The sequence below is a fragment of the Denticeps clupeoides genome, chromosome 20 (genome assembly GCF_900700375.1).
Source record: "Denticeps clupeoides chromosome 20, fDenClu1.1, whole genome shotgun sequence".
Taxonomy (NCBI): domain Eukaryota; kingdom Metazoa; phylum Chordata; class Actinopteri; order Clupeiformes; family Denticipitidae; genus Denticeps; species Denticeps clupeoides.
In genome coordinates, this window is record NC_041726.1 from 4,987,084 (window position 1) to 5,014,094 (window position 27,011).

At 47.5% G+C, this 27,011-nt stretch overlaps 1 protein-coding gene across 2 annotated transcripts in view; it reads left to right on the forward strand.

The window, feature by feature from the left end:
- The window catches only part of gabbr2 (gamma-aminobutyric acid (GABA) B receptor, 2), a 168,459-nt gene that overhangs the window by 68,521 nt on the left and 72,927 nt on the right, over positions 1 to 27,011 (forward strand). For both annotated transcript variants that reach the window (XM_028964540.1, XM_028964541.1), the window contains one exon: positions 19,680 to 19,850. In XM_028964540.1, coding sequence (XP_028820373.1) covers positions 19,680 to 19,850 — 171 coding nt within the window. The remainder of the gene's footprint in view (positions 1 to 19,679; positions 19,851 to 27,011) is intronic.

Here is a 27,011-nt window from a genome sequence, read left to right on the forward strand (position 1 = left end):
TTAAGATGCCCTTTTCAGCCCAATCCCTTAACCAAACGTCAAAAAGGCATTAGATGTATGTCACGTGGGATTTATTGAGAACAAAGGAAAGGGCCAAAACCAAAGGAACCCGCAGGCGTGTGGCGATTGCCAGGAACTGAAAACAAACGTAAAGTAAGTAACGGTGTCCACTGGCAAGTCGCAGCCCTGATCTGTCGGCTGCATTCCGGTTTTATGGGAGTCCCGATCCATTAATCCCAATTGGTGCCGGGTGCATGGGCACCTGCTGTGACAGCCCCATGGGCCCGGGGCGTCACAATGTAAATATATTTATTTACGGTTCAAATACGGTTCTCTACTCCCCACTTTTTCCCAATCCAGTAATTCCCTTTGGCAAACCGACTTCCCTTGGCAAACGGACAGGGACTTGATGGGATGTGTTACTTGATATTTGTCGTTCCATAGGTTACCTCAACCAAGTCGCGGCTTCCCGGGGCTTGTGCTGTGCATTTTTAAACAGGCATGCTGACTTGCCAGCAAGGCTCCTTCATATAAACAGCACGCCTGACCTTTCCAGCACAATTAAATATGAATAGGGGAATAATTGAAAGTAAGCCACACTTACCTTGGAAGATCAGGACAGAATATGTTAATAAAGGCCCTCGTCCATGGTGTTGACATTTCATTTTCCCTTCTAAAAAAATGTAATAATACGATGACCAAGGGGTTGAAATTTTAAGTTACTTGATAACTTAACCACTCCCATTGAAAGAGGAAGTGATTGCTGGATTTCCACATTGATAAAACACAACAAGAGCTTGAACTTCATCTGTCTGTTTAGTGACGTGTTCTCAAAATGCATCCTCGCTCACACACATGCATTTTAGAACATCATGTGACCTGTAAATGTGGAAAATATTTGCCGTGATTCCATTAGTCAAATTTTCTATCCGCAGTCTCAGTGTGTGCGTTTTGAGGCTTAATGGAAAGGTGACTTGTGCGTTCCCTGGGCTGTGATTTCTGGAAGAGTGCAGTGTGATATCACTCTCTCTCTCTCTCTCTCTCTCTCTCTCTCTCTATCCATGCCTCCCTTGTCGCTGACGTGCTGTCAGACTGCGGCCGTGGAATATTTATTTTGTTTATTGATCAGGTCTCGTGAACTTTCCCCCTCTCTCACGCCCTCCCCTCTCCTGTCGCCCCGCTCGCGTGCCGTTTGTCAGCTCTGTCTGTGCAGCGGCGGTACTCCCGAGTGATGTGGATGAACTTGGACCTGCCACTCACCCGTGTGTACACAGTGGCAGCTCTTCAGGGTGCGTGTGTGTGTGTGTGTGTGTGTGTGTGTGTGTGTGTGTGTGTGTGTGGGTTTTGGTCACTGCAGCAGTGAAGGGCTAAATAATGCAGTCCACCCAGGATGTTGGATAAGTGCAAGTTACTACTTTTTAAAAAAATGTGTTGTTCTGTCAAACACAATTAAGAATTACACCAACGATATTTTATCCAGAATGACAAGGAAAGTAGAGTGACAGAGTGACAAGGAAAGGGTGTTAGTAGCCTAGTGGGTAACTACCCATTGTGTCCCTGAGCAAGACACTTCACCCTGAATGTCTCCAGGGGGGGACTGTCCCTGTAACTACTGATTGTAAGTCGCTCTGGATAAGGGCGTCTGATAAATGCTGTAAATGTAAATGTCAATGAAAGTCCCCCTAGAGATACTCTAGGAAAATAAGCGGGGTTTGAACGTGTGACTTTGTGGTCTTCTGGTTCATAGGTTTCACCCACTAGGTACATGGGTCTGGTGGTGTGATGTAGGCAGGGCTGTGTTGGGAAAGTGTTATTGAAAATGCAATCGAATCAGATGGCTTTCTTTGAATACAGGCTCGGATGTTGGGTTCAGATGAGCCGTGGCCTGGTGATGCATGTTGCTGTGGTCTTGCCATCACAGCTTCTTCCTCTCCAGAACATAACGTAACTTAAAAAAAATGTCCTAGCAAACCATGTTCATCTTATTTCCTGTGTGTGAAATCCTAAATACTGCAATAGTGTAGAGCCTTGCTACAGTTGTGTCTACATTTTATTCATAGCAGTATGTTTGTTTTAATCAGACTTTGTATTCATTGGTATCATTTTACAACATAAAAGTGATGTGATTGTCATTGTGAAACACTGCAGCACAGCACATGGTGACACAACGAAATGTGTCCTCTGCTTTTAACCATCACCCTTGGTGAGCAGTGGGCAGCCATGACAGGCGCCCGGGGAGCAGTGTGTGGGGACGGTGCTTTGCTCAGTGGCACCTCAGTGGCACCTTGGCAGATCGGGATTCGAACCGGCAACCGCTTCCTTAGCCGCTGGGGTAAACATCACTACATAACATCATTACATAACATATAATTTGTAATTCTGGCCATTGGCAGCAACTTCAGTACAAAAATGGAGCTCATTACAAAATCCACAAAGCGCAATTTCTTCACTAACTAACAAAAGCAAAGTTTTATTTACTATATGATGTGCATCATCATTTTTTATTATGATGTATCCCAATACTAGTTCTGTCACCCAGAATGCTAACTTTTAGTGATAATCTTAAGGTGGGAGGAGCCTAGTGTCTGGCAGTTCTCCCTCTTGGTGATTTAACCCTGCAAAACATGTGCAAACGTTCTTAAATACGCCCCATAGTTGAAACACCGCTGTCTAAATGGTGATTGCATCGTCCCGTAATAAGCGTTCTGGCTGGGTTGCGGTTTCCGGTGCGTGAACCCGGCCTGATCTCTATGGGACTCCAGGGTCTCTTGGGACCAGTTATGTCACTTGATGTCTTACTGCCGTGACACCCACGGACCTCGGCCGCCTCTGGCCTCAGAGGCGAGAAGATGGCTTTTTAAAAATGTATAGGGCTCTTTCGGAGAGTGCCTGGAAATTGAAAATAAATAAATGAACATCTGAAGAGAACCCTGCAACAGCTCGGGCCGGGCGCGCCGCGCCGCTCCGGGCGAGCGTCAAAGCGTCGGGCTCCCGCGGTCGGCACCGCTGACAGGGAGGCAGAGATTCGATCTGAAGACTTTGGTGGACAGTTAAACCTCGGAGTGAATCCATCAGAGCCGAACCCCTGTCGGCGCCACTCCTTCTTCAGACGGCACGCCGTTTCGAGCGACTTCTCCCTGGAAAAAAAAAAAAAAAAAAAAAAAAACAATTGGAAAAATGTCATCGACTGACCCTCTCGTCTCCCCCCTGTCTGTCCCCCCTCTTTAACTCCCCACGCCGCTCTCGTCAGCCCTCTGACACGGCCGCGCTGGGATGAAAAAAATACGCGCAGAAGGCCGCGATGCTTGAAAATAAAGTGTTGGCACTCTGCGTGTGTCCCCGTGGTCCCGAGACGCTTACTATGCTGAGTACATTTGCATTGTCCCCTGGAGCAAAGACCTCCTTAATGACACAAATACATGGAGCACGTTGATATTGAAGGGTTTAAATTGGACACCGAGCACTGGATTCCTTCCGTACGACTCGACCGCATTCTCAAGGTGACCAAGTGGCTGAGGGCACGCTAGGCAGGGTCCCCCTGTGTCAACGGACGGTCCACGGACAGGACAATCAGGTGCCATCGGCAGGCAGGTCACGTCCGCAGGCGAAGCAGAGTAATCGCAGGCTGAGGACGAGGCCTGCCAATGAGGGACAGCAGGTGTCCACCAGAGTCCAGGCACGGCGTCAGCTTCGGGGACGTGTAATTTCTCCTAATGCAGCAGGAAAGAATGCAAGAGGGGGGGCTTAACAGCGTCTCTTTTCGAGGACGTCCCCCCAACTCCTAAACCAACCTGTCTACGGTCGCATACTGCAAGCGTTTAACAAATCGTCTCTGTTCCAAGGACGAGCATGACGAAGGGAGCAAAGTCACATTGGACGACTGTTCTAGAGGACCAGTCAGATGCAGACAATTTCGAATCAAAAAGTTATTTTAATAAAAGTTATTTTACATTTCAAAAGCGCGTGAGAGAGATGAGGAAAGAAAAAAAAACGAAACACAACGCCAGGTTGGTGGGAGAGACCCCGAGCACCATGGGAAATCGTTTCAACCCCTCCTGAGATGCGATTGGCAGGCGGGCACACGCTCTGTTTCTCCCATCCTCTTCGCCACAGGGATGAGCCTTCACACGGAGGGAAATCACAGAAATGTTATTTTTCCTCATTTGAGAGAGCCGGAGACTATTTTGGGCGCCCGGCCCGGCGCCGGAGCGGCGGCGGAACGAACGCCGGCTTGCGCAGGTTGACAGGCGGAGCCTTTTCCCCGGTGAGGAGATATTTCCAGCAGCCCCTGCTCCAGCGATGCCACCGCTTGTCTCCACAACTGGGTCAGGAGCCCCCTGGAAGAGGGGGACTCTTGTCCGTGGCCAAATTTATAGTGTTTCAAATCGTAAGAAGTTTCTCACTCACTCACTCATTGGCTTTCCGTAACCACTCAGCCCTATGGGCGGGACACCAGCCCACCACAGGGATAGTCTCCAATCTTGAAACCATGGAAAAGGAAACATAGATTCACTTTTCTCCGCTGTAAATTATGGGCCAACGGTCGTCATGTGTTTAGAAAATGACCTCCGAAGACCCCCCTGCCCCATCGGGCCAGAGGTTTATTCTGATTAACTTTTGAAACCCTTTCATCACCAAAGGTGGTAGTAGCCTAGCGGGTAACACACTCGCTTATCTTTACTTTATTTATTTATTTATTTATCAGCAAGCAGGCCGCAAAGTCCCAGGTTCAAACCCCCCTTACTACCATTGTGTCCCCGAGTTTCTCCAGGGGGACTGTCCCTGTCACTACTGACTGTACATAAGCGTGTGCCACGTCCCTCTCTTTTGGTCTCTTTTTGTGGTCTTACAACCTGCTGGTCTACTCTCAATTCTTGCATTAGATAAATAGATACAGTTTTGATCCCAAAGGAAAGTTCATGATAATGTTTCAGACTGTCACTTCACACCTGCCCTTGATTCAAATACATCTTAGATATCTCTCTCAACTCTTTGTATCTGCTCTATAACATTGGTGACCATGGGGCTTTATTTACTTCACTTCCTAGAACCCACTTGGGTTGGCTATAATCAAATGCCTCAGTTTACTCTAGTTGCACTTTTAGAACTTCTGTAAGACATTCCTGCAGTTTTCTGTAAGGTTATCCGCACACCCACTGCTCATTCTTGGCTGTTACCCAGACCCAAACCTACCTGAATTTGTTGAGAAGCCTGGGTGGAATGATCGATGACCTCTGTGGTGCCGGTTGTGGTTTGGAAACAGCTTGAGACACGTGGGCCTGTAATCATAGTAGTGGACAATATAGAGACTCCTGGTCCAGCAGTAATCTCTGGAAACATCTTGAGTAGGACACATGTGTCCCCCTCTCTCTCTCTCTAAAAAAATCACATAAACATATACATTTTCAAATGATGGGCACTATTTTTAAATTATACGAAAACTCATAAAACCAAATATTCCCATCATAAGATCAAAGAACATAAAAAACTAGATAACACAAGCAGAAAAACATGAGAGCACTAACCAAAAAGGGGCAGTTATTATTTCTTATTTTATCTAGTTATGTATATCACAGTGAACAAGTCCCACCCTTGGCACCAGTTTGAAAATAGTGCCCTCAAACACTCTTTGGACCTTTGAAATGAAGTCTAACATGCTTTGAAAGTGAAGTGATTGTGATTCACTGCAGCACGGTGACACAATGAAATGTGTCCTCTGTATTTAACCATCGCCTTCGGTGAGCAGTGGGCAGCCATGACAGGCGCCCGGGGAGCAGTGTGTGGGGACGGTGCTTTGCTCGGTGGCACCACAGTGGCACCTTGGCGGGATTCGAACCTCAACCTTCTGATTAGCGTAGCGTTGACCACTTATTCATTGCACACACTTGGCTGCATTACTCAAGGTGGTGCGAGTGTGTTTTCAGTCACCTCTACGACTCAGATAACCACCGGGAAATTCAGTGCCTGCATAACCCAATTAGATAGTCCCAATTACGGGCCTTCGGCACTAAAGACCAGTTGCTCTGAGTGGAAATATTTGCAAGGCCACCGCCTCGAGGGTAGAGGGTGTTTTCTGGTGCTCGCTCGTTCAGGCGGACCTTGAGGAGGAATAACTGACACGGCGAAGCTGAGAAATATACTATTACCGTACCACCGGCGGTTAATTCTTCTAGCGGGTTGATCTGTGTCGTAAAAAACACAGAGGCTCAAGCAACACACACCGAAGCCATTATTCTAGCCCCGCCATCACCTGGCTTGATCTGTTTTAGTGGCTGTTGACACGTTCAGGCTACACTCACATCAACGCTCCAACCCACAGGAAATCACAGAAATCGCCACAGGAATAAACAGAACACTTATATACTGAAATTGAGGTTTTTTTTTTTTTTTTTTTGAGCCAGTAGCCAACAATTTAATCCGGTTTTATATGGAATACATAGAACTGTTTCCCAAATGGTCATTCCCATATAGTGTTTCCACATTTAAAAAAATATGTATTTAATATGTATTCACATTTTTTTAAGTCACATTAGACATATGTCTGAACTGTCTATTAAATAGTTTTGAATAGAAATAATAATATAAAAACAGGTATAAAACAGATATAAAACAGGTCTTAAATTGCATTACAAAAAAAATTAAGCAAAAATGTAGAATAATTAAAGGGATGTACTGTGTAGGACCTAAATACAGAGAGCCATTAATCTGGACTCCACACTTGTCTGTGTTTTGGCTCTGGAAACTGCCACACGCCTGTGGGTTCGCTTTTGTTGTCCTTATTTCCTGTCTTTGGCCCTTGCCGCTTCTCAGAAATATCCCTGGATGAACTTTTCATGTATTAACTGCATAATAAAAAACCATCAACACAGATGTTGTCTATGGTGCTCGTCTTATGTTTTTTTTTTGCCAAAAATGTTGTTGCACATAAAATATTTGACACATTTCTCTTTCTTAAATGACGCCTGGATGTGTCATTTTTGGAATATCCATGCCCTCTGTACATTCTGTATGAGTAAATCGTGTTACACATTCAGTGATGAGCATAGCCGAAATGAACATCGGTGAGGAGATGAAAGGTACAGGAAATGGAGGAGAGGAGAAGAGGGAGCGATGGCCCAGGATTTAGCACAAAGTCGATAGTAACTGCAAATCACGAATCACAATCACGGCGCGTCTGCAGATTCAGATCACTGTGGTTCAATGGCGGGACAGGACCGCCGCAGAGGCCGGAGGGAAGCGGAATGGTTTATGTGCAGAGCATCCTTGAAGCCAGATTGCTGCTTCTTCCTGTGTTTTTTTTTTACCCCATGCACCACATTACCCCTCCCTTCCGATCAGAGATGGTGAAAAAATAATGAGCAGGCAGCAGAGCTCTTACTGTCTGAGCGCAATAGGCCCAGCCAACATGGTAGGTGCACAGACCGTCAAATCACAGCTGTGTTAGTGTAGTAATGAACAAAAATAGGCCTTCTTTTCAGAATTGGAAGCTGATCAAGCAAGAAGGTGGCTGAATAAGATGTTCATTTGCCTGATAGGGTCATTTGGCTTGCTAAAACATCTTAAAACATCTTTTAAAAGTTATGCATCTTACTGATTGGTGGAGCTGCAGGAACTATTTTTTTTATTTGCAGCAGCAGCTTAGCATTAGAAGCACCGCCATCTCATTTGGGGTGAGGTCACAGTGGATGCTAGTCTCGTCTTGACGGTCATGGCTACGATCTGCAGAAAATGAGTCACGCACCGTGGCTGTGATCCCAGCTGGCGTTCACCCCCGTCACCAAGGCGACTGCACTGATGGAACCGGACAGGGCCGGTGCCGCCCACTCACTGTGCAGATATGACATGCAGAACTCCCATTCCGCTCCTTCTACGCTGTCTTCTCTTTTTTTTATGTTCATTCCTTCTCACATGGTGGCTAATGAATAATGGCAGAGGTGAGAATGTCCCTCTTTCTATGTTTAGTATGGAACAGATGCACCCAAATATCTGCTGCATGGAACATAACCTTAAGAATATTTGTATTACAACACCACACAGGTGCCACAGGAGCTTATGGAAGACATGTTTAAACATGTGACTCAATTTTCTCCCTTGATTTAACCCTCAATTTTCTCAGATTGAAAATGCAAATAGAATGTAAAATGTCAATTTGAGAATTTTTTTTTTTTAAAACATTTAACAAACTTTTAAGTTTGTTTTGAGGATTTTTTTTTTATGAATCATAAAAGAAAATCCAGTCATTTTTATCCAGCTTTTACGCAGATTGTTAATGCTGCTTGTGCTGTAATGAAATCAAAAACCACATTAACAAAGTTTAAGTTGTTGTTTTTCAATTGGATTGTACAGGTTATTGGTCATTAAAGATGGGATAATATTTGATTTCCACACATATAACCACATCAACCCAACAAAATATTAGAAATTGTGTATACACACTTAAAAACACGCACAAATATAGAAATATAGGACCACCCACGCATAGTTAGACCGCATAACTGGGCACGCTGAGTCTCCAAGAATAAAACGGTGCAGCATCCACGCTTGAGGCCTTATGTAACTGCTGTGTGGAGAACCACGTAAGGCTGCATCAGAACTGCAAGTGAAGTCATCTGTGTGGCACGAAAAGGAGATGCTTCTTCCTGGCTCCCAGTCCTGCTCCCCATCCATAAATGCTTCATGAACGTATGTTCTAACAAATGGACAGGAAAGTCTAACTCATTTGGCATTTGGGACCTGTATGTGGAAGGTCAGATAAAGGGCTTGTTTAGGCCACACCCCTTTTCCAGAACCTTCTCTTTAAATGGAATCAGTGGCCTTAGTCAGCACCCCAAGTACTTGGGGTGGATATTTGGACCTGCCAGCGTCCCTGGAGATGTTAAAGGGTTAGTTTAGGTAGTTAATTACATGTAATTATGGAAGACTGGAGCAAACTGGGCCATGGATGCATGTTACAAACTACTTATGCTGAACTTAATCATTTTTGTGGGGTTTTTGTCAGGTACACGAGCAGACATCTCATAGCTTGGGGATGATGCAGAGAGGGCATGGGCAGGGAGAGTGCAAGCACTCAGCGGGAGAGCAGCAGCAGAGTCAATGGTTACCGTGGTGTAGCTGTAGTGAATGGAGGCAGGCGGTATGATGGTCTTGGGGCGATCGTCGGGGGCATGACCGAATCGTAGTCAGGGGGCGTAACAGGAACCAGACAATAGCAAACCCAAAGAATCACGAAGAGAATCAGTCAGTGGTCATGGAGCAAGGTCAGTCAGGACATGAGGCTGGCTGCAACGGCGAGCAGACTCTGGACAATAGGGCCGTCGGATGTTTGTATGGGACACCAACCCCGGCCGCGACTGCTTCCCAGAGCAAAATAGTGCAGGTCACAACAGTGTTGTTTCTGGTTGCAGCTCCTGAGCATAAAGACTTTTTTCAGAAAACGATCAGCTCTTCGTTGATGTCAGTCATGAAATCTTTTGTCATTATTGTTCATGCATTTCATCAGTCATACAATTCAATTTGCAGCCAAAAAAAAAAAGTGCAATTCCCCTGTAATTTCCACCAGTAGCATTTTTATATGTTTCTCATGCCAGTGCTGGTCTTAAGCTTTTGTTTTGGCACATGCACACCAACACATAAACAAAGACACACACACACACACACACACACACTCACACACATGCGAGGAAAGGGACGTATGAATAATCTGTGAATAATCCAGCAGCAATCTGGGTTGCACCGAGGCCTAGTCCATGCGGATGAGAGGGCAGGCAAGTAAGTGCCAGTGTTGAAAATTAAATTCATGCATTATTCAGCCGGCGATGGTGACTCGTGGGGATTTCACGTGTGTGTGTGTGTGTGTGTGTGTGTGTGTGTGTGTGTGTGAGCGAGCGCTGTGTGTATAGGGCCATGCATGGCTCCCCTCACAAGCGTCCACCCCTCAAAGCTGATTTAAAAATCACGCTTTGTCATATTATGCCCTCTTACGCTTGGTAGGCATGCTGCTGTTAGTGGGTGCATGATCACTGTAGTCACAAGCGGAGTTGTGGGGTGGCCGCATACTTTGCTGCTACGTGCTACACAATATAACATATTAGCCCTTATCTACAGAGCGGCATTAGTCGTCTTATTTCCCCCACTGCTGTATGTTATACGGTGAAATTGCGTTGGCCCTCAGGTTCTGTCAGTCAAGCCTTTCCTATTGCGTCTGACAGTGCATGTTACAACCCCCCCCCGTCCCCCCCCCCCCACCCCACTTTTTATCCACCACACAGACGGAACTCACCGGCAGACGCCCTCGTGCATCATCTGCTGATATCGTTTAGAACCTTTTAAAGGTGTAATCGGCTTTCTGGATCTCCCATTCAGCGTGCCTTTACAGAATGAGTAGACTGATAATGCCTTCCCCTGTGGAGCGCTGCTGGAGATTCGGGGTGAATCGCAGAAGTGATATCTCATGCTCAGGACCGTCCCTCCTCCAATATATATGATACATATGATTTAGTTTCACTATATATACACCCACCACGTTCACTTTTTAATTCGTTTGGTGCATTAAAATGACAGATGAGTGAAAACTCCAGTCCTGACATCGTTGATGACTGGATTAATATCTGCATTCACATAGAGAGGAACTTTATAATAACAATAAAACCTATGAATAAAACTTCACATTAGAACAGATGTAAATTAACCTGCATAATCTTTTCAAATTCTGTCAATGACTATTTATTATTCTTTTTGCAGTTTTCTTTTTCTATTCAAACCCATTTCCTGTTTTTAATTTTTTCTTTCATGGAAATTTCTAAACGACCCTAAACGTTCGAATGGCATTGGGTTTAAATATACTGCCGTACACATCTATGTTCATTTTACAGAGACAGATTGCACAGCAGCAGAGCAACACACCTCAGAGCCCAAAATCGACCGAGAAGTCATTTGCTACAAATGAATCAGCGACGCGTGCAACAAACAAGCAGCCAGATAACAATAAGACCTCCCTCAGCATTACACCAGCGTCGGAGGAAAAAAAACGTAAAGGACATCTCCATTACCTCTTACCCTGTTCCGCTGCCAACACGCCCTTCTCGCTGGCCACTCATAAATCATTCATGTCAACGCTGATGTGTATTTATGAATGCATAATACTTTTTTTACGTAACGCCACAGCAAGGGTGCCGTGCAGCATCTGTGCATTGTTATTAATACATTCATCATTTATGAATTTAGTAATTGTGGTCTGTCCATAGTGTCATTTGTCATTACTCACTAATTAATGGTGGTTCAGTCCACCTGGTTCAGTTAGGTGTTTTTTTTTTTTATGGAAATTCCAGAACATATTAGTAAAGTCATCATGATGTAAGATCAGCCCATGTTTGGTCACACTGACATTTTTCAACAGTGTATTTTTTTGGTTAATTGTCACAATGCTCACACGTACCACATCATGATCAGGTTGTTGTACATTAGATTTTAAGATAAAGGTCCAGAGTGCTTATCTGGATCTGCTCATCTCCAGACAGATTTCCACGTTAAGGTTCCTCCGAGGACTGATGCACAGCAAATCAAATTACTTACTATTAAGACGGACGTGTAATGTGCAGAAGAGAGTTGTCCCAGTCTCCCAAACAGGAAAAAAAAAAAAAATGAAAATGGAGGATAAGAATTATTTATCAATTTTTTTATGAATGGAAAGAGGAAATGGGCCTGCCGGTTATATTGATTTCCAGGGAGCGCTTTCACGGATGTGTAGCCAATTACACCCTGACCAGCCAAGACTTTGGCAAGTCATTGTAACTTTTCCCAGCTCGGATAATGTTTCCACCGCGCTGTCTGGTAACGCAATACCTCCCTTCAGCGGTCCGGGCCTCCCGAAAATACCGCCGGCGTAAATGAGATAAGTGCCAGTTGGGATGGAGGGAGTTTCTTCCCATCTCCCCGCCATCATTGGCATCCAGATGCTGCGTCATTCTTGGTAATGGCGCGTTCAGAAGCAATCTGGGCCCGCGCTTCGACTCGCTCTCCAATGTGCCACTCAAAAGATTTCCGTCCCACTGGTTTCCCCCGCGCTGCTTTTTTACCGTACAGCTCATTTAATTGAGATGCCAGAGGAAGACAACACACCCGAATTCATGCGAAGGGCAGTCTTGGTCCCACTGAGCAGAATAAACGAGGAACAGGACCTGCCTCCACCGCAGTTTCGAGTGGACCATCAATCTCAATATCCTCGAGACACTTAAATAAAAAAAAAAATTCTGCGACTGTCACGGTGTCCCCCAGGAAAACAATTAACCCCTCATTACCCCTGAGGGGCTGAACCTGTAATTAGTGAATGCAAGTTACTTTGAATAAATGTAAATGCAAACTACAGGGTGCAGCACCAATATCAAGCAGCAATTACTTTGACCTGATGCGGTGTGATTTTCATACTGCAACGTATTTCTGCATGGATGCTCCATAGTTGTTCCCCTGTTAGCTCGGAATTCCAAAAAACGAATGCAACAGATCAATGGAACTACGGGTCGCAAAGAGTAAAAGGGTTGGGGGCCTGACCAGGTAATCCTCACACACCCCGGAGGGATAAGCCATCCGAGTGAGAGGAAAGGAAGGGAAGCACGAAAAAAAGAATGAGTGAATAAAAAAAAAAAAAAAAAGGCTTCTCAGCATCTTCTCATTAATCTTTCATGGCGCTGGATCAGCCAGCAGCAGGAACGCAGTGAGATTTCAGGTTACAGTATCAAATTGCAATTTATATGTGGAGGGAGGGAGTGAAAAATTGAGCGAGCACAGTCATTTATATCCCACCGACAATCTCATTATCGTTTACGTTTGTTCATAGGCGTCGTTCCCTATTCACTGGAAGCTACGAGAAGGCTGAGAGGAGCAAAAAAATGCACGGGCATGTCAGTATGTTCAAATAACAGAAAAGACATATAAAACTAAGCATGTGATTGGTCGAGCATGATTTTCCTTAACACTCCCGGGATCAGCATCAGAGCCAGCTCCTCTTTATTATTCATTGCACCACAGTAGGTTCCGTCCTGGCATTCTGATTGGCTGAGGGGCATCCATCCCTCAATAATGTCACACTGAGGAACATCTTGGCGTCGCCAGATGCTGCCCTGATAATGTTGCATATTAACATTATTTAATATTTTATGTCTAAGGTTTTTTCAACGATAAACAAACGAACCAGTAACAGTGTGGTGGTCATTTTAGCTTTTGTTAATGATATTAATGATAACTACATGAAAAAATACATGGAATGTGTGTTTAACAATGCAAATGTTAAATATCATTGCTCTTGCTAAATAATTTTGCATTGCAAATTAGATTTATTTAGAAAAATGTCATTTGTTTGTTGTAATTTTTTTCTTCCCTTAGTCCCTGTATAAATGAATAAGTAATATCTTACAAACCCAATTCAGATAAACGTTGGAAAAGGCACATTTATACAATGCTGTGAATTAAAAAAAATATAGACTTTTGACTTTATTTCATTCCCAACATTTTCAACATATTTCATGTTTTGTCCAGAAAAATGCACATCCGGTTGTGCTATTCAGCATGAAAACCAAATTTTGCACTTTATGTGCATGGATATAGAATATGCAAAGAAATTACGTTTCCACAATATTCGTCTTTTTAAAATGCACTAGTGTTTCAAACAGGTCGACCAATAGAGCAAATCCTCAAACCGTGGTGGCGTCACACGGTAATCTGCTCCTGCTCATATTCCAGGGAAGTGTGCTGCCTAACAAGCCCCCAAATACACCACTAATTGGGGTTAAACGGCGTGCGTCAGACGGCCGGTTCTGATCGGCCCCGTCAGTATGCGGGCCCCGGCGCTCGCCGCATCGCCGTTTCTTTCTTTCCGGGCCTGTGTCCCGCGGGCCGCGCCTCCCAGCATTCCGGCCCGGTGTCTGGCGCTAACCGTCCACCCTCGCTGCCAGAGATGCCAGCTTGCTGCCGATTATTAGAACATCTGATGGCGTCGTCTTTTTTTTCTCTCTCCTCCCTTTGCCCTCCGCGCCAACCGCTTGCCAGCAGGCTTCCTTTTTAGCGCCTGCGTCACGCGGCGAGGCCGAGATGGCACGGGAGACGGGAGCGGCGCTTCTCTTTTCTTCCCTCTCGGTTCGCGCGGCGCACCAAAAGGGAGCCGGCTGACGTCGGCGTGACGGCGTGACGGCGAGCGCTCCCCGGCGGGGGTGAGAAAACGTCTCGTTGGGCCGCCGGGCCGGGCAGAGTGCGAGCAGCGGCGCTGGCGAAGGGGTGAGGGCCCTGCCTGGCTCCCCTGAATGCTGTATGAACACCGCGTACGTGACGCGCCCTGGCGCCCAGCGGCGCGCCGTTGGCCTGTTGGGACGGCGGAAGTGAAACCGGGTGGTAGGAGGCCTTGTTTCGACAGGCCCGGGACCAGATTAATTATCTATTGGCTTATCGCAGCTCAGACGTGCGGAAGGGGGTCACCCTCCGCTGGGGTAACGTTGGTACCCTGCCGGCACCACGGCGTGTAGGGACGTCCCTCGCGCATCGACCTCAGGCTAAAGCTGCTAACCACGCACTACACTGACATCCCGCGAGGCCATGCTTCTTCTCCACCATCTCCTGCATGCAGAACGCTCTTTTGTGTCCTCTTTCAGAGCGACTTTAACCATCTCTAGACAGTAAAACCCTGTCATACTCACCCAAAGCACAAGCGGAACGTATATTTTGCGTTCATTCTGCATGGTGTCCTTACTGAGGGTCTTCTGGGGTGGCTGAAGGTCCAGTTGGCTGGTTCGGGCTACCCTGGGGCATCCCTGCTTCAAAAAAAACGGCTAATTGACTGATGGGGCTTCCATGGCTTCAGAGCTCCGGGCCGGCCAATCCTCAGGGACCTTGTGTTAGTGGCCTCTGGGAGATTTCTCATCCTTATATTTCCGATCATCTCGATCCATCCAATTCTTTTATGATAATCGACACATTGTATTTGCCTGAATCTAGAAAAAAAGGATGAAATATCGTGCCAAACGCGCCATTTTGTAGTGGTGGTCGCCTCGTATTCGGGCTCGTCGTACTTTTTTTCAGTCGTGGCCTTCGATGCTCCTGCCGCCGGGGTCTAAAGGTCACAGCCGTTCGAGCGACGCCGTTATTAACAATCATTTTCTGCGGAAGCAAGGAGTGCTTAAAAAGTGGCGTGGATATTTCGTCCTGGAGGGCCCCGGTCGCTGGAATTCGGCCGGAGAGCCTTAATGAGAACGGAAACGCCGTCTATTGACTCCTGGCGGCAAGAATCGGCGCGCTGAGGTGTCAGGAGAGTCTGCCACGGTGGAGCCTGTTCGGTCGGGGCACGCTGCGAGAATTCGCAATGCGTCCTCCGTCCCCTGCCCCCCCTCCTCTCTTCTGCTCCCGGGCCCCAGTTACGCGCTTCCATGTTCCACATTTCCCACCTCGTTGTGTAGAAATCTCCTGCATTATCCGCATTCCCCTATATACCCAAAGTCATTTTTTTTTACCTTCCGATACTACGGGAGCCCCGTGACCGTCCCGTCCCCGTTGCTGCGGAGCGCGGAGGAGTGACGGGCAGCCGCTACTCTCTGCCGTTTTAATTAACACCGACACCGGGAGATGGATGGGACTAAGAAAGCAGGGGGGGGTGGCAATTAAAAACCCGGTGAAACGGCAGAGGCGCAGTCAACAGGCTGGGGAGACAGTCGGAGCCAGAATAGGGGTGGCGGGGGAGGCGGGTACAGAGGGACAAGCAGGACACCTGCAGTGGCACCCCCCCCACCCGCCAAATAAGGATTCACTTGGGCACTTACAGAAAACACTGACACACACCAACAGATTTGTGACTCTTTTTTTGAAAAAGAACACCTTCCTATATATGGGGTAAATGCCCCAGTGTCGTTGGTTGCTGTTTTCAGAGGTAAAAACCCAGCAATAATGCAAAATATTGGTCAAATATACTTCTCCTAAACATTTTAGAACAATGAGCAGATGTGATGTTCAGGATGGGCCTGGCTGCCATTCCTGTTCCGCGATGCTTTGAAGACTATGGAGGTAAACAGTCCCAGAGGGTTGGGTCACCTAGCAGCCAAGTCAGGAAACAAAGCAAGCAATAGACGAATACGAGAACGCATGCGGAGAAAACACAACAGGGGCCATCAACAGGTAGATCATGCCTGATCGTTGAGCCATCAAATGGGCCAGGGATCGTTTAACAGGAGTGGACTTGTAACCGAAGGGTTGCAGGTTAAAATCCTGAAGCTCAGTGGGCAGACGTGTCTAGCATGGACACGTCATGTCAAGCGTAGGGGAGCATCGAAGGATGCCAGCGCAGTGCCTTGCCCGGTCCTAAACCAGTGCTCAGTGTTGGCCAAATAAACAGTACTGACTCATGCGATTTATTCAGTGCCATAGGGGGTCTGCCCTTTACGAGGTTAGAGAGGCTGGAAGGTACGAGGAGAAGTGCTGCAAGGCCCAACCTCTCTATTTACCTGCGGGACCACTGTGAAGTGCTGTGGGCCACAAAGGCCGTGACAAATGAGAAGAATAAAAAAATAATAAGAAAAAAAGAATATATTATTAAAAAAATATATATTTCATATAAATGATATATTTATATGTAAAATATAATTATATATATATATAAACCCTCCTCATTTGTTACAATCTTTGTGATATATATCATACTTCAAATTCCATTATTAACCAAGGATCCCAGGCTTCTCTTATGGGGTCAGTGTTTTACTTTTCACACTGCACTGACTTTTTAAAGAGCCTGTAGACACAACTGATCTTAGATCAGTGTGCCTATCTGATGTGAATGTGAACTAATGACCACAGCTCTCTTTATCTTTCTTTCATTATTTTCTCTCTCTGTGTCATTGTCCCACCTACGAGGAAGCTCTTTACAATGGCTTCTCTCCCAGGGAGGCCTGTGGTCATGCCGTGTCTCAGATAAAAGAAGATAAAACGCAGCGTCGATGGACCCTCCAAACCCCACCCCACCCACACAAGTGTCACGGGGAGCAGTAGCTAAATAGGACAACGAAATATCTACACTGTAAATTAAACAGTCAACTGTCAATGCCAACCCCAGTGTTTTTGAACCGCGGCCCGGCACGCTGGGGTGCGTCGAAAGGCCAGGGTGTGTGTCAGGAATCAGGTTTGGTATTCAATCTGTTCCTTTTTTTGAGAGCATTCAGCCATAGTGTAACAACCTGTAATCTGACAGAACCAGGGCACGCTGTGATGTGAGCAAATTAGCCGCTGCGTCGCATCATTCCATATTTGGAAATCGTTGTTTGGACCCAATATGGGCCAGATATGAGGACGATGGCATTTTTTAAAAAAGGGCGGGGCTTCCATCTGTAAGTAGGTTTAAATTAGCATTAGCTGTGTTATGTAACCAGAGCATATCCTTCAAAATAGTAGTCCAGATAAATACTAGTTAAATACTTACTTGGTGTTCAGACACCGCGTAGATTATGACATGCTGTGAAATACTGACAACATGATTTGGATTGAGGAAGCCGTGTCACTGTCTACGGGAGGGAGGGGACAGGGTGAGATGCGGGAAGGGAACGCACGGGGAGTCAAATTAATGCTGGCTCTTGTCAGACACAGTGGCTGTGACCAGATGAAGTGAGCTTCGCGGCCTGGAGTCTGAGTCTGTGCTGTGTTGCAGGGGTTACATCAGCGCCGGCTTTTAACAGCTCTCACCAAGGCGCAAAAAATGACATTACGCACGGTGGGGGCAAGGAGCAAAGGGGCGTAAGTAAGATGTCTCCCACCAAAACACCAGTTGTTCTCAACTTAGAATTTTCATTCGACCCAAAATGTCTTACAGATACTCTTTTACAAATACGAATAGAATAGAAAATATTACCCAGTTGATACTTAAAGGTCCCCTATCATGAAAATGTGACTTTTTTTTTAATATTAATATGAGTTCCCCCAGCATGTCTGCAGTGGCTAGAAATGGCGATGGGTGTAATTTGGTCATTCTGCTTCACCGTTCAGAGAGCGGCAGCTCAGACGGTCAGATCTAGAAATTGGTCCCCCTATGACGTCATAATGGGAAAGGTTTCCTCCCGTTTCTCAAGCTTTTTCCACCCAGAGAATTTCCCAACCCTCCCCTGCAACATTATCTCCACTGACCGTCATGGCTTCCAAATGTGCGAAGAATTGCAGTTGCTTGGTGATTGATTGTAAAATTGAGCACAATTTTTTTTGTACCATCACGCATAGAACCAGTGGTTTAATTCGATTTTTTCTGTAAAAATGCAGACACAACTTCCTGTCTGCGCCAAACATTGTAGTTGGTGAATGGTGTGGATGACGTCATTTCCGCGAATGTCCCTTCAACTTCTATAGGCCCTCTTCTCCTCATTAACATTTAATGCTACATACACCGAAACAGCGCGTCCTGGGAAATCTCATTGTAGGACTGGATCAAAGTGGCTGAAAATCTGCACTGAGGCTGGATTTTGGAAAGAGACGTCAGATACAGTATTAGGGGACCAATAAGACCAATATAAAAGTGTCATGGGACCTTTAATAATCATTGACAAAGATAGTAAAAATTATGTAGTCAAACTCACAATTGCTGAGGCACTGGATACTCCAAATTTGCCCCATTTTATTGCTCCTCTCATCAGTGCAACTGTTTTCAGCTGCACTAAGATCATTGCAAAAAGGTTTTCTAATAATCAATGGAGCTTTTAAAGTGACAGGCTTGCATTATTCAACACTGCATTCCATTGGAACTCAATAATGGGCCTCTCTACATTTATGCAGATATTCCATTCATTAACAGCCATTTCCAACACTGATCACATCAGGACTGGATTTTTTTTTTATTGACAAAACAACAATTTTATGATTGCATCAAACATTGCCGATAATTATGATCATTATCATTAGTCATGTATTTTTTCAATATTTTTTGTATTGTAGGATTACCAGATACCCACTTCTAGCTGGAATTTCTCCTGATATTCAACAAGATTAAAGAGTGTGGCGGTATTTCCTGGCCTTTTGAGTGTATTTTGATTTCTTGACAAAATGAGCCAAATGCTCTGAGCAGTTGCAGGGATCTGCAGAAGCTTTTTATTTTTTTTAACTCTCCCTAACACTTGGCCCATCCACAGGCAGTCAGATGAGGTCGGCTGTCATCGCTGCAAACATTCGCGCTGCTGTCACCCTGAGGTGCTCTTGGAAGGTGTGAGCTCTGGCTTTTTATAGAGATTTGTGAGTGTGTCGCTTCATTCGCACCTGCAGAATGGACTTCCAGAGTCACAGTCCGTGCCGACATGGGCGAACTGCGACCCTGGCGCTTTCAAGCTCAGCTTTGATCTGATAAAAAAACGTGCCGCCAATACCACAGCGACCCTGACACAATCGCCTATGAACAAGAAGACCACAAAGTCACAGGTTCAAACCCCACTTAGTACCATTCTGTCCCTGAGCAAGACATCTCCATGGAGACTGTCCCTGTAACTACTGATTGTAGGTCACTCTGGATAAGGGTGTCGGATAAATGCCGTAAATGTGAATATTAAATACTAGAATGGTAGAATGGTTAAAAAACTGATTGGGACTACTTCGCACAACTTCGTAATTAGTAGAGAACTGATAAATAAGATGCAATACAGACCAATTGAAGGAATTAAACATGCTCTGTTTTCCTTCTGCAGTTGTCTTTTGCTGCAACCACACCAGTCCTTGCTGACAAGAAGAAGTACCCAAACTTCTTCAGGACAGTCCCCTCCGACAACGCTGTGAACCCGGCAGTGGTGAAGTTCCTCAACTACTACAACTGGAGTCGGGTTGGAACGCTGACCCAGGACGTCCAGCGTTTCTCTGAGGTGAGAGCAGAACTTGTTGTTTCTGTTGATATGTAGCCAAGGGGTTGATGTGGGCTCTATGTCACAGGGTTTGGCGAAAAACATCCAGTTACAGTGCTCAGTATTACTCTACTTCATCAGTTTTCGTTAAAGTGAGGGAATGTTCATAAATGCATCATAAAAGGTAAATTTTATGCTAGATTTTTTTTTTTAAATAGATTTTTTACATTTACATTTACATTTACAGCATTTATCAGACGCCCTTATCCAGAGCGACTTACAATCAGGGACATTTTTTTTTTTTTTACAGGGACAGTCTCCCTGGAGCAATTTAGGGTTAAGTGTCTTGCTCAGAGACACAATGGTAGTAAGTGGGATTTGAACCCGGGTCTTCTGGTTCACAGGCGGGTGTGTTACCCACTAGGCTACTACCACCCCAACTTTTAATTGTTATATAATAGTGGACAAGCTGTTGATATTGTTGCTAAGATTCATGTCACTTTACACTATATCTGATAAAACCAGATTTAAGAAGCAAAGAGGCTGAATAATGTCAATCTTGTGGCATGATGTAAATAAGCTCTGTTGTTTTTTTATGCATCGCTCCTGTAATGCACATAATCTGAGACTGATTCTGTGAGGAGTAGCAAGCTATGGACAAAGAACACAAACTATGTACTTGAGTAAAAGTACAGTTACACAGGTCATTTTACAGTAAAAGTAAAAATCCTCCATTTAAACTACAACTTGATCAAAAGTACCAAAATATTTGCTTTGAAATGTACTAAAGTATCAAAAGTACATTGATTTATTGTTGCTCTAATGTGTAATTTTAATTTACTGGATAAATCAATTAATTTTAGGTAAATGTTAACTATGTTAACTGATAACTATTAAAATGATCATATATGTACTATTTATCAGACGTCCTTATCCAGAACAATTTACACTCAGTAGTGACATGGCTCATATATACAGTATGAGCCTAGTATGATACCTGATGTCCAGTTGAGGGATTTTTAAATGCAAACGATGATCCCAACCTCATGTTCTATATCTGGATTTGATTGTGGAGGCATACAACCGTGTGGTGGTCTTCTATAATAATTAACTAGTTCATAGTTGCATGCAACTTGTATCTGGAGCAGATTTGGAGACACAGTTTAAGAAATACTACAGTCACATGCAAGCATAAGTGAGAAACTAAAAGTCCTGAACACTCTGGTGTTCATTCCAGCATAGAAAAATCAGTGTGATGGGTCCAATTATTCTGTCTCATCACAGGATTGCACTGGGATTCACAGCCACTCAGCATGTTTCTTATGTGAAATGGACACATTCACCTCACTCCTTCTCTTTGGTCCTGGGCTCACTCTTCATCATTTCTTTATTTATTTATTTGCCTCTGTGTGTGTGTGTGTGTGTGTGTGTGTGTGTTTAAGTAACAAAAGCAAGTGAGATAAAAGGACAGACGAGTGGTTATTGGTGTGGAAAGTTAAAATGGAGACAGATTTAGGGCACAGTGAGGCCTTGCAGGTGTCAGTGCCCTTAGCTGGCACTTGAGACAGGCATTAATGGGCGCCATCGATCACCTCTGACTTTACTTGATATCCTTTTGATATCAGATATGTTCACAAATCATAAATGTTCCGATTTTTTTGTGTGTGATTTTGATTACTTTTGAATGCCATAATTGGGTGAATGGAAAACATCAAATTTTCAATAAAATGTATTTTAAATGGTCCGCATGGTGGAGTGTCGGTTAGTGACGTGACCTCACACCTCAAATCCCAGCTCAGATATTGTGCATGCAGGGCGGAGTTTACGCGTTCTCCTCGTGTTGGCTCTCCAGTTTCCTCCCACCTCCCGAAGGCCACCACCTATGCTAGGTGACCCTGAGTGGAAAGTGATTTTTCAATGTTATGTAAATGAAGACAGTTTTATTGTACCTGCTGCATGTTAGCAAGCTAGCTGTAATCAGACTCGCTCTGTCTAAGGCAGTGTTGGTTTCAGCTCTGAGAGTCAGGTGATCATCCAAATTGGCACATCATCAGCGGCTGGGTCTCCTGCTGAAGTTAAATATGGAGACCAATGAATAATTGCAAACTGTTCTGAGGCAAACCTTCCCCCTCTCACCCCACCTCACATTACTGAAAACAGAGACCAGGAATGGCGCATACAGCTGACCGCATACTACAAGACCACTTGCGTTTACTATGCATTTCACAACGGTCTCACGTGCCTTTTAAGTCCCATGCTCACGAAAATAAATCACTGGCATGTGATGAAGCCAGCTGATGCACCAAGAAACAGGTCCCGCCATTCTGCGGATTGTATTTAAAAAATAGGCCATGTTAATGCTCATATCTGCATTGTCCTGACTTTCCAGCAAGCGCTCTAGGACCCCGAAACTCCTGATTACTGTCATATCGGTTATGTATTTAGCCTTAGGTTAAGTTCGGTTGGTGCTGGTGTTCCTGTTACCTATATGGAACATAGATTTCTGGGCTGAATATTTGACTTAACCTGCCACTATGTCAGTAATGTTATTACGGGTGTAATGTGCAATATGTGAATGACATGGCAGAAATGTGCATATTTTGTGTGTATTTATATTACTTCTAAATGGACGTGTGGCTGCCAGACGTCCCAAGTCTCCAGGAAATTACGGGACTCTCAATCATATCGATAGCGGCTCCCTGATGCCCGCAGATTGAAGAGAAAGCAAACCAGAGCGTGCATGCGAGGGAGTACCGTGTACTTGAGAGAAGCACGAACACCCCTGGATTATGGAGCGTGTGCATATGTGTTCATGTAGTTCATGCAAGACTAAGAGCATCCCGATTGCCTTATTTTGCAGGTAAACCAATCCAATTTCAGTGCGGGTGGGGCTTTTATTTAACTTCTCGAGGACTGAAATGACAATACTGATAACTGTTATCGATTCAGTGGTGCGTCATTGCAGAGGGAGAGTGCCCCAAAAAGTAAAATATGAAACACATTTCACCTCAGACTACAGATTTAGCAGGTGGAATACGTAAGCAACGCATGCAGCACCACGTGACGGGGTTCACTGTGTAAATCTAGCAAAGAGCAAGGAGGGCCAAGCTGGGATTCGAACTCAAACCCTGGATGTGTGAGGCCATGTTGCCAAATGCCATGTCACCATGTGACCTCTGTAAAGGGTAATGCACATTAAACTGATCGTCACATTTCCTTAAGTTGAAGGGTAAATATTATTCCTTGCGAAAGCAGTAAAAAAGCAACTAAAACGAATATGCAAATATTCTGAATAATTATTACTTGCTGTACTTGTTGCCTGAAATGTTTCATTATTTGCTTTAAAAATTGCTTTATGATTTGTTATTCTCTGATCAGGAATACTGTTTACTAGTGAATGGAACACAGCTTGTGTGTGTGTGTGTGTGTGTGTGTGGGGGGGGGGTGTTCTGCCTGTTTGATTCCCAATGCAACGTTCCAGCTACACGAGCACAATAGAGAAATGAGCTGGCTTCGGCACGGATAATTGCATTCCCTTGGGAGATGACCTCAGCACAAGTCATCCATCACTCCGTGGTGTCTTCGAAGGGCTTCCTCTTGATAGGCAAACTCAGAAATGCTTTGTGTGGGTGTTATAGTGTGTGCACGGACGCCGGGTAACCTATAAATAGATGAAACACTGTGCCATTGCTCTGCCGGCCTCGGCGTATTTAACTCAGCCTGAAGGAAGGAGATTGCTTGGGGTTATGCCCAAATAGTCTGGACCCCGGTATGTCATTCACTTATATACTTTCTGACTTCACCATCACCAGAAGGAATACGCTGAACAAACAAACAGAAAAAAAAAAAAAAAAGGAAGTCGATTGTGGGACACAGCACCCCTCCTGTCTGAAAATCGGTAAATTGAACAGCCTTCAAGTGTCGGTTCTCATTTGATCCTTTAGCGCTCGTTGGGCTCGCTTTCCCATGAACGTCAGAAGGAAATGTTTTACCCCTGTCAGGATTGCCTGCAGCTGGGCTCCACACCGGAACCCAATCCTGACGCCCCATAAATGCCGGAAGTTTCCGCCCGTTCGGGGTCGCTGGCATTTTCGTGAACTCTATGCACGAACTTGACCTTGTTTGGTGTTATGTGTTTTGAGTTCTGGCAATCGCCACACGCCTACGGGTTTGTTTATGTTCTTTATTTAAGTTTAAATCGTTTTCGGCCACCGCGCCAGTCTTTATTTGTATTTCGTTGTTTGTTATAATAAAACCCCCTTCCCAGCATGTCAAACATCTGCGCTTCCTTCCCTCGTAAGTCCGTAGTCGTGACAGAAGGTCAGGCGTGGCGGCCCCGGTCCCTCGGGCTGGCTCCCCGGCGTGGTCAGGCGTGGCGGCCCCGGTCCCTCGGGCTGGCTCCCCGGCGTGGTCAGGCGTGGCGGCCCCGGTCCCTCGGCCTGGCTCCCCGGCGTGGTCAGGCGTGGCGGCCCCGGTCCCTCGGCCTGGCTCCCCGGCGTGGTCAGGCGTGGCGGCCCCGGTCCCTCGGCCTGGCTCCCCGGCGTGGTAAGGCGTGGCGGCCCCCGTCCCTCGGCCTGGCTCCCCGGCGTGGTCAGGCGTGGCGGCCCCGGTCCCTCGGCCTGGCTCCCCGGCGTGGTCAGGCGTGGCGGCCCCGGTCCCTCGGCCTGGCTCCCCGGCGTGGTCCCGCTTGGCGGCCCCGGACCCTCGGCCTGGCTCCCCGGCGTGGTCCCGCTTGGCGGCCCCGGACCCTCGGCCTGGCTCCCCGGCGTGGTCCCGCTTGGCGGCCCCGGACCCTCGTACCTGCACACAATAATCAGGGCCGATCCATCTGGGTACGTGTGGGCCCTGTCTCCACACGTCTCCTCTGACACGTCTTGTGTCCCCCCCTGCACCGCGCAGGGAGATTGTCCCAGAACCTCCGGCGACTGTTCCAGGCACCCCAGGCTGGTGCCTTCTGGGACTATGCAGCCCCTCTCGCTGCCCGGCCCTGGTGCCAAGGGGGAGGCATTGCCAGACCATCCGGCTAGCCCCTTCTGCGTCCGTTGGGACAAGCAGGCCCTCTTCCTGCCTGTCCCAGCTGGGTCCTCATGCCTACCCGGGGGCTCTATGGCGCTCCACCCCTTTGGAGGCAGACGCAGGCCCATGCCTGGCCCGCCCTCCTCACTGGCTACCGGAGGACCCAGCTCAATCGCTTCCCCACCTACCCTCCCCTCAGGAGGAGTCCCCAACCCGAACTGCGTGACAGAATGCCAGCGACCCCCCCAAAAGCGCAGAGGTAGAAAGCAGAGGAGAAGAAACGCCGCGAAAGACGCAGCCCGGCGCGGCGAACGCGGACGCCAGACGAGAGACACGCCGCCCGTTCTGGTGGAGCGTTTTCTCCCCGAGAAGCCGTGGTACGCGGCGCCGGGTGATGACGTCACCCCCGGGAAACTCCGCGAAACCCGGAAGCGACAACGTCGGCGGGTGAGTGGGCGGAGCGAGGACGTTGGCGTCGGCAGCAGCGAGGAAGTGACGTGGGCAGCGAGCGCAGAAGATGCGACCCCCACGATCTTCGCCATGTCGAGCCAAGAACTCTGCGCTCTGCTGGCAAGACTCCCCGTGGACTGGGACGACACGGACGACGACGAGAGCATGGGAGACGAGAGTTGGGCTCCGCCCATCGCACCAGTCTGCAATCGTCGCGAGGTCCGTGGGGACCCACGTCACTTCCAGGGGGGTGAGAAGCGTCAACGGCGGCGTTCGTCCAGCGAGGAGGTGGGCAGGCTCCAGCCCGAATGGCCAGAGTACTGTCCCTGGGAGTTGATCGCACCCTGGGTCCAGGATGTCCGCAGGGTGGACGACCCTCGGAGTCACAGGTGGGAGGACACGGATGACGAAAGCGACAATGACGTGGATTTTCGTTGGGCAGTCGGGGCCGGGATGGCTCCACCCAGCGCGCGCGTCCGAGATTGTCGCGACATCCGTGAAGATCCACGTGACTTCCGAGGGTATGAGGTCGACACAGACCAACACGAGGATGACGCCGATTGGGCAGTCGGTGCCGGGATGGCTCCGCCCATCGTGCCCGTCCATGATCGTTGCGAGGTCCGTGGAAACCCACGTCAGTCCCAGAGGTGCGACAACAGTGAGGAGGAGGACAGCGATGTGGGGGTAAGCTGGTGGAACAGGGCAACAGGAGGTCGCCAGCCAGCAACTGCACTGCCGGAACTGCCTCACAGGGAAGATGCCCTCCCAGCTCCAGTCGCCGACCCGCCTTCCCTCTGCTCGGACGTTCCCCAGCTGAACGGCAGCGCATCACCAGCGCCCCCGCATGCTGGAGAAGATGTCCACCACCCCCCACGCCACACGCCCACCACCATCTCCAGCGACGTGCCCAGCCCCGTGTGGGACAGCCAAATGGTCCCAGGACCCTTCAGTGGGGCAGCAGACACTGATGAGACCATCACCATCCTCGCGTGTCTGCTTGGGTCAGCATGGGGCTGGAGCACAGCCCTCTGGCAGCAGGGAGAGACCGACAGGAGTTTTCGGGACTTCCAGCAGAGACTGAGGGCGGAGTTTGATCGGCCAGAGCCTGAGCCATGGATCGAACTCTGCCCCTCCACCACGTCCAGCGCCAGTCAGGATCCGGGGCAAGAAGACCAAGCACTGGCGGGCGACGAAAAGATCGCACCTCCCGAGATCCTGGCTGTGCCCCCTGAGGAGGTCCCGGAGAGCCCAGAGAGGGAGCCAGACGACCCTCTCTTCTGTCTGTCTCTGTCTGTGTGTGTGTGCGTGGCATATGTGTCCGTATGTCGCCCCCACTTCCCCTCTTTGTGTCCACCAGATGGCGACCCAGCCACGGAGCCGAACCCCAGGGAGGAGGTTCCTGACCCGAATGTGCTGGTCCAAGGCGAGGTGGACAAGCCCCAAGGTACCCCTAAGTCCAGCCGGGGGGGGTGCTCCCCCAAAGAATTTTTTGGGGGGGTGCAGTTCGGGTTGGGGACTCCTCCTGAGGGGAGGGTAGGTGGGGAAGCGATTGAGCTGGGTCCTCCGGTAGCCAGTGAGGAGGGCGGGCCAGGCATGGGCCTGCGTCTGCCTCCAAAGGGGTGGAGCGCCATAGAGCCCCCGGGTAGGCATGAGGACCCAGCTGGGACAGGCAGGAAGAGGGCCTGCTTGTCCCAACGGACGCAGAAGGGGCTAGCC